Source organism: Morone saxatilis, unplaced genomic scaffold (assembly GCF_004916995.1).
Source record: "Morone saxatilis isolate NCDOM2014 unplaced genomic scaffold, NCSU_SB_2.0 Contig24, whole genome shotgun sequence".
Lineage (NCBI taxonomy): Eukaryota > Metazoa > Chordata > Actinopteri > Moronidae > Morone > Morone saxatilis.
The window spans coordinates 12,077,542-12,085,332 of record NW_023339807.1 but is presented as its reverse complement, the minus strand read 5'-3'; the positions used below and the strand labels follow the sequence as shown (position 1 = coordinate 12,085,332).

The window sequence follows — 7,791 nt, the reverse complement described above, 5'->3', positions numbered from 1 at the left end:
GGTGGTGGTGGTGGTGGTGGGGGGGAGAGGCTCAGCGCCCTTTATCGAGCTCCAATTAAAGGGTCTCTTTCAGGGAGGCTCCATGGACCAAAGAAAGGAATGTTTATACTGCGACTGGGTGATGGGCTGAGCCGAGGGAAAGAATGGACAGCCCGTGGAGAGAGCTGGTTGCCTGTCAGGCCTGGCATGAGCTCCTCAAACTGACCACTGAAGCCAGAGACTGTTAGAGCAAGAAACACGGAGGAGGGAAGGCAGCTCACAACTTGAGATCACTAGTAAAAAACAACAAGGCAGCCGCTGATAACAGTAGTAAAACAGAGGTGCATCAGTGAAAAGCCATAAGATATTTCTCACCATTAAGGGGAGGGCTGGGTAGAGCATCATGGACGTTTCTCTCCAGAGGGTAGGAGATAAGCTCTGATTGTGGGCAGGGGAGACTCTTTGCCTGGAAACTCTGACAGCCTGCTTGACACAAAAACACACAGTCAAGAGGCTTTTTAACAAAGGGCCGAAAAATGCCGTTAAATGCTCAAAGAGCGCTTGACTTACTTGTGGGTAAGGAGTACTTCATTTGTGAATCTTTTTTCCTATAATGGAGAAGATGAACACGAAGCGTTAAAAGTTTTGTACATACTTGATACCGTTGCTATGACTACCGGAGCATCACCACAAGAGCTGACCCAATTCATCAGTTAATTGGTTGATAAATATAAATAAAATGTATAGGTAGGTAAAAGTTTCAGGCAGAAATATTTTCAAAATTTAATTAATCCCAAAAAATAATCAGCAAATAAATAAATGATGAAAATAATGTTTTAGTTGCAGCCCTAATCGTCATCAACCTCAGTATCTTTGCCATTCCCCTAAAGTACTCAGGCATAAATAAAATAACAGCTTTTAATATAAGTTGACAGTTACAATTCTATAAATAACAATAAATCCACTGCAGTTATAGTGTGTGGAAACTTTCAAATAAAGTACCTCCGCTTCCACCAGACTCCAGCCAACAAACAACTGCCACACATTAACAGCGCTAGGACAACTCCCACTGCCACGATGACTGGCTGACTGGAACCTGCAGGACAGTAAGAGTCTGAGTGAGTAAACAGTTGTACAGGTGTGAGGAAGAAATGAGGTTTATTACAACACACACAATGGTGAATGTGAGAGAAGGAAGAGCATTGTTTTTACTGATTAGACATGTGTTCTTCCTAAAATAGACTGGCATTAATCCTCATTGTACACATTTTAAAATTGGAAGGTGGATACAAATACGTACTCAGTCTGGTTTCCATTAACACTGGGCCCTCCGTGGGTGTGGGAGTGGGGCTCGGGCGTGGCGTACCCATGTTAACTTTGATGGACGGCGAGCCTGTTAGAAGTACAGATATGACTTCACACTGCCATACAGATCATCTGCACAGATTTAGTTTATTCTGGATATGCAGGGAGAATACCCACCAGTGGCTGAGCGTGACCTTGGTGAGACAGAACAGCCCAGGACTTGGACCTGAGCTGAAGCTCGGCCGTGCCAGCTCAGCGGTTGTAGCCGGACAAACCGAGCCACCACAGGAGGGAAAAAGCTGTTGAGAACCCTGAGGTGGCCGTCAGTATAGGCCTGAAACACCTGGGGACCATAACAACCAAGTTACTCATTCACAGAGAACACCAGGAAGCCTTCAGTGTGAATTCTGTTGGCCTCAATAACAACCATCAAGTGGACATCAGTGAGCACAGTACAATGCATACCTTTTTTTCTTTGCTGAGGGCACCTTTGTACAGCTTCCAATTTTTCCTGTCCTTGCTGAAAAGAAGAATGTAGGATTCTATGTAGTACTCATCTGATCCTGTTGTTATTATCCCTGAAAAATAAACACAGAGCACAGTTTCCTTTTGTTAAACATGAGAGATATGATGAACTACTCTGGCGAGTATTTCTGGCAGCAGGATGATGTTTGTGGGACTGAGTAAAAATATAATTACTATGGCCATGTTCATGGAACACCAGTGCACAAATGTGGCTCATTGCTGCATTTTTATTCATTTTTTGACAACAATGGACGTCAGTGACACATAGGAATGACCTACATAACACTTCTTAATTGGATAAAGTCATTGTTCAGTGAAAAATATAGAACACTGTCAGTCTTATCCTTCAAACAGCTTCATTAAAGTATATTAAAAATATTTTAAGTAAGGATATTTTATATGTTATATATATGTTTACCTGTGATAGTGCTTCTGTCACTCAGCTCCAGCTCCACCCACGGGTCCCGATCGTTACTGCCGGCTGTCCAGGGTAGGAACTCACGGCTGGAGCCCATGTTTCTGGAGGACCAGAGCATTGTGTGCTGATGGTTGTTTTTATCCCAGAAAGATGAGGCATTTAAACCAGAGACACTCAGGATGTTGTTGCATTCTGTTCAAGGACCAGAGGAAAGGATGGACCAATGAAAGTGGCTCAGTATGTATCCCAGAGTGTTTTTATAAACAGCAACATTAACCCACTTGACTACACATCATGTATACTTCACTGCCAACTTTTTCTTTGCAGAAGGATTTTCACTGTGATTAACTGCATAAATCAAGTGTATACCATAGTGAAAGGGATGGAAGCTTATGGATGTCAGGGATATTCTTGAGAAATAGAAAGCAGGAATGTAAACAATGTGTTACCTGTAGTGAATGGGTTAAAACATGCACAAACACTGGGTATGGCCTTTGAAACATTCTAACATGTAGTGATAAATGTCAGGTCTTGAACGTACCTTTGCTGAAGAGCAGCTTCTTTTCAGATAATGACCCCCTGTCAAAAGAGGAGAGGTAAAAGGTCAGCTACACAGAATCAACTAATTCTGAACAGCAACTATGACATTAGTGCGATCTCTCATGTTGAACTTTTGAATATACAGCAGACACACGTTTTTGAAAGGATTCCATTTGCAAAGGATGGTTCATAGAATGTAAGACTTCTCCCACGAGTTACAGTGACATGACCTCCCAGACTATCAGATGCAGCACCAGCATGGACTGCAGACTTGCACAGGACCGAGGTCTGTAACAGAAAGGACATATTGAGCGCTATCATACATTCATTCAATTCATAACTTGCTCATAAAAGTATAATACAGCTTTAAATGAAACAGGGTTTACTTACATCTCTGTAACCCAGTTCAGACTTTCCCCAAACATCTCCTGTGACATTCCTACATCCAGCCGGGCAGTACACACTGAGAAACAGCAGAAATACATGAGACACAATCCTGTTCTCCTGAAACAGATTCTATGAGGGGAAACGTGGAGGTCAACCACTTACCTCAAATGCTGCGAGCTAAAATGAGATCCTCGTTGTAAACAAGAAATTAGATCTGTGACATCAAAACAGAAAGGGGTGTATTAAAAATGGAGAATTAAACTGAGAATGAATCCAAACTTTCTTGAACAGTGTGCATTGGTGGACTTGAACAGAACGGTGTGGGATCCAGTGTCTCAGGGTTACGTAACACCACCCCCCATTCACTCAACCACACACAAACAGATTCTGTGTGAGACATGTTCTAAGTGTGCTATATTAGGGGATGAGCGCTCATCACTGTTGTTGATGTGACTAAAGCCTTTGTTACTGTGACTTTGTCACAGTTCACGAGTACAGCCAATGGCCCCTCGTGTGAGCACAGTTAACAGACAGCGGTTTGTATGTCTGGACATGGGCTTAGCTCCAGACACTGCTGGATTCCATAAACAACTCAGTAAAAAACAGGAAACTATGATACATACAGTACAATACAGATGACTTCATGCAGAGAAAAGGAAACTATCTCTAAGTATAGACTAGCATGCCGACTAAACAAGAACACGCGGTTATTAAAAGGATGAACGGGATGAACCATAACCTTTGTATCATTTACTGTTATTTAATCTGTACAATCCAGAAACATTACATTTGGATTTAAATTCCTAAATAAATGTATGTGCACAGGTTACAACCTGTTGTTGCATCGGTAGGGAGAGTTCAAATATGTGGACTTGGCTATATCAACAGCCTCTGGGTTGCGACAAACACGGGATGGTGGTGGGCTTTCAGTGGTTAACGGGCTGATGAAGAGGAGGGGGAGTATAAAAGAAATTCACTCCAAGCTACAGACTGAAGCCTGAGGCCTCACTCCATTCAGCCTGAGAGAGGACTCCTGCTTTCTGAGCAAACACGCTGGAGCAAAGATAGCGATGGAGGTTGAATGCCAATAAGAAGTGACTCATGCACACACACACACACACACACACACACACACCAGCGCACAAGCACAAGGACAAATGTTCACAAGATGAAATGACACCAGTGTAAACTTGTAAATGAGCAATTTTTAGAAACTGAATTCAAACTACAAATTGGGCAGTTGTAAAGCCGAGCTTCGTGCTCAGCTACAGTAACAACACAACAGCGATGTGACCACAGACAACAGTCACATACTTATTAGAACTATGTACGGCCTTCACAAATAGTAATCGACCCGTTACAGATATCATACCTGGGTACTGATCTGTGGCGTAGGACAGTAGGAACCCTCGTCCAGAGCGGTGCGGGCCTGACTTGAAGCTTATTGTCACTTCATTGGTTTTAAGCGTCACATTCTTCTGTGATACATCAAGCTTCCCACACACTGGACCTGTGAACACGCAGACCCACAAACTACAAATCACACAAACGCAAATGTTGATTTTAATTACTGTTGTATACAGACGCCAGTACACACCACATATTACATTGTTTAAAAGTGGAATATTGTCAGCATATGCCAACAGATGTAGATGATTTAAGTCAGTCTAACCCTACTAGTGCTTTCCTGTCATGTTTGCATCCCATACCTACAGCTATACAGTAAAGAGTGTAGTGTAGACACATGGAAAATCTGCATGTAAGAACACCTCCCCATCAAACAAAAGGAAATCACGAGCCAAGTTCCAGGGAATCCGATAATAAACACAAAAGGCAGCATAACAGAATATTTCTATCTCCTGAATCTCCCGAGCCTCATTTTGGTGCGTTTTATGTCCTGAAGACACGACTTGATACACCTGGTTGAAAGACGTACATAATGTCTGTTGTGAAATTGGGTTTGCCTCTCCTGTCAGTGTGTCAGTGGAATGGCATCCTGTGTGTATTCCACAATCACGGCTGGATGAACGTCAGTAATGACACGGGAAAAAAAAGTCTATCAGCGGGCCTCTTCAGAAAGGGAGACATGAGAGCGCTTCTGTTTTAACCTGCATTTAATTAAAAAAACACTGTATTCCGTGAGCGGCGAGCGAGCTTACCCAGACTGGGTTCTCCGTTCTTGTCTGTGATCACAAGAGAGCCATTGCTGCAGCCTGGACTGCTCTCAATGTCAAAATCCCCAAACAGAAGTCGAAGCGAGCGCCCCTGTGGCACACGGAGCCTCCACCTACACCAGGTGTTACTGGGGTAAGTGCCGGGATAGTTCTGAGAGGCCAGCGTGCCAGACTCGGTGCCCAGCACTGTATGTCCACAGCCATTACCTGAAACAATACAAGTACAATAGGGAGGCTGTGAAGGGACACGACAGTTCCATACATGTAAATCACACATTAGGACATGTGTAGGGACAGTGTCATCATCAAATGAAGTGCAGGCCACATTCTAATGAAGAGTCACGTGGTGTCAATAACCTTTTCACAAAAGGTTATAACCATTTGAACCATTTTTCGTTTTTCAGCACTGGCTGACAATTTGACAGCAGCACAAGTTCCAAGTTATTAGTGTTTTTAAATTGGATCATTAATGTAATAGACACATTTTTAATTCTTGTAAATTATAAACAGGTTTTGATGACAAAGTTCACTTTACAGTGTTCATGGACTGTGACTATTTATTAGTTTCATTATAGATCTTGTCAATTATGTTCTCAATAATCATTTAGTTAATGGTTAAATGTTAATTGTCAACAATTGATTATCAAAATGTCTATTAATCATCCACTAATTGATGAATGGCCTATTGGTTGTAGTGATACAGTGTAATGACATAGGGTATAAATGTTTGTCCACTACTTTAAAGTCAACCACTTGAGAAACTCTATGAATCCACCTACTGAAACAATACATTCAGGCTGGCCAACGACATTGTCTCTGACCCCAACCATGTCCTGAACAGTGAATACCAACTGTTACCATCAAAGCGGACATACAGGGATCCACAATTTAACAAGGTCAGACTGAAGCACTCATTTGTGCACCAGTCAATTCTGAAGTTAAATATGGAGCTTAATCCCAGATCAAATGCATGTTAAAGGGTTCAATATTGTCTTTGGTGGTCGTAATGTCATGTTAAATGTATGTATGTTGTCAATGGAGCTGCGCTGAGGGAAGAAATGAGAGTTTTGGACTTGATCTGACAATAAATTATCATCATCATCGTCATGCTGTCAATCCTGTTTACAGGGACTGACTAATAATACACATGTATTTCTCCTCACACAGCTGGTTGATATCAAAGTATTTTATTACTAATAAGTCTAAATCTAAAACATCTGTTCCTGGCTGAGAGTTATCAGCTAAAAACCCCGAGCTTAAATAAAGCCAAAATCACATAACCGCAGACAGATTCGTCATTCAGTCTCTTCATTAAATCCACATAATATTAAGGGCTTTGTTAATGTATTTCAGGACACATGAGTAATAAGTCTCCTCTGAACATGCACAGCAGACGAGGGCATGTTTATACTCTTCTGATAACTGCGAGATGACACAACTACCCAGTGAGGGAAGTGCTCAGCTCCAAAGACCAATGACCTGTACACTGCATATGTTGCCAAAGATACTCTCTAAAGCTTAATTACTTTCCCAATGAAAAATATTTTCTTGTCTGTTGATTCATTACATCCTTTGACCTCGGTGGTTGCTGTGACTAAAGCTTCAACTGGAACGGAAAACACAAATATTTACATCCTCCAACATCCCTCTGGGTCGCAGAAAATAAATGATTCAATTCACACACAGCGATGAGAGCCGTGGGGGCGGCACACTCAAAACCCACAACCAGAATGTCAAGTGGTGACGTGTTCCAAGAATGGTCAAAACCTGAAAAAGGCACCATGGTCCGTCTAACCCCTACACACCATTCCTGTCCTTGTCTTCCATATAAGGCTCCTGGAGATTTGCTTTAGGGCAAACAGGAGGATAACCTTCCACTCACCCTGTGTTACACACACACATCCGGCATCACACCAGCCGTTCCCCCTCCCTACTTCCTGACAGCTCTTCAGCTCCTAATACCACAAACCTTTGGATGTGATTGCCCCTCCTTAAGCCCCCAAAGGATTCCCTGGAAATGCCACAGCGACACACTGTAGCCGTGGGCAACAGAGCGTGGATCTGTCACCTTCCGGTGGGAGGCCAGAAAGGCTGCGATTCTGGAGACGTTCTGGGTGGCCGGTAATCTTCCCCCGCTCACTGAACCCTTTCACCTTCAGTCTGTCTCCAGTCTGTTTCCAGCTTCATACAGAAAGGGATATGTTCAGCCTGTTCTGACCAGTTTAGAAAATCTAGAAGGTGAATTACAGAAGACTGGAGTGGAACTGGGTGGCAGGATAGCAGACAGTCAATCAAAAGCAGCCCAGCGACATTGTTTTCCACTTGAGGCTTTTTCTGGCAGGCCCTTACAGGTCCACACTGGCAGACAGGATGTTCACCTGTGCTACCTGTCACTACATTGCCTTATCCTGTCTTGTGTGTCAATCACAATGTTACAACACAATGGCTAAAATGCCCCCCCCC

General features: G+C 42.9%; 1 protein-coding gene across 2 annotated transcripts in view; it reads right to left on the bottom strand.

The window, feature by feature from the left end:
• si:dkey-34d22.1 (discoidin, CUB and LCCL domain-containing protein 1) overlaps positions 1–7,791 on the bottom strand; it is a 10,858-nt gene that overhangs the window by 2,013 nt on the left and 1,054 nt on the right. Inside the window, exons 2-14 of one of the 2 annotated variants that reach the window (XM_035671945.1) lie at positions 5,314–5,535; positions 4,527–4,664; positions 3,317–3,368; positions 3,158–3,230; positions 2,922–3,055; positions 2,769–2,806; positions 2,228–2,419; positions 1,750–1,862; positions 1,462–1,627; positions 1,280–1,372; positions 982–1,075; positions 550–587; positions 355–465 (exon numbers count right to left, since the gene is read on the bottom strand). In XM_035671945.1, coding sequence (XP_035527838.1) covers positions 355–465; positions 550–587; positions 982–1,075; positions 1,280–1,372; positions 1,462–1,627; positions 1,750–1,862; positions 2,228–2,419; positions 2,769–2,806; positions 2,922–3,055; positions 3,158–3,230; positions 3,317–3,368; positions 4,527–4,664; positions 5,314–5,535 — 1,464 coding nt within the window. The remainder of the gene's footprint in view (positions 1–354; positions 466–549; positions 588–981; positions 1,076–1,279; positions 1,373–1,461; positions 1,628–1,749; positions 1,863–2,227; positions 2,420–2,768; positions 2,807–2,921; positions 3,056–3,157; positions 3,231–3,316; positions 3,369–4,526; positions 4,665–5,313; positions 5,536–7,791) is intronic. The other variant, XM_035671946.1, reaches the window with a different exon arrangement.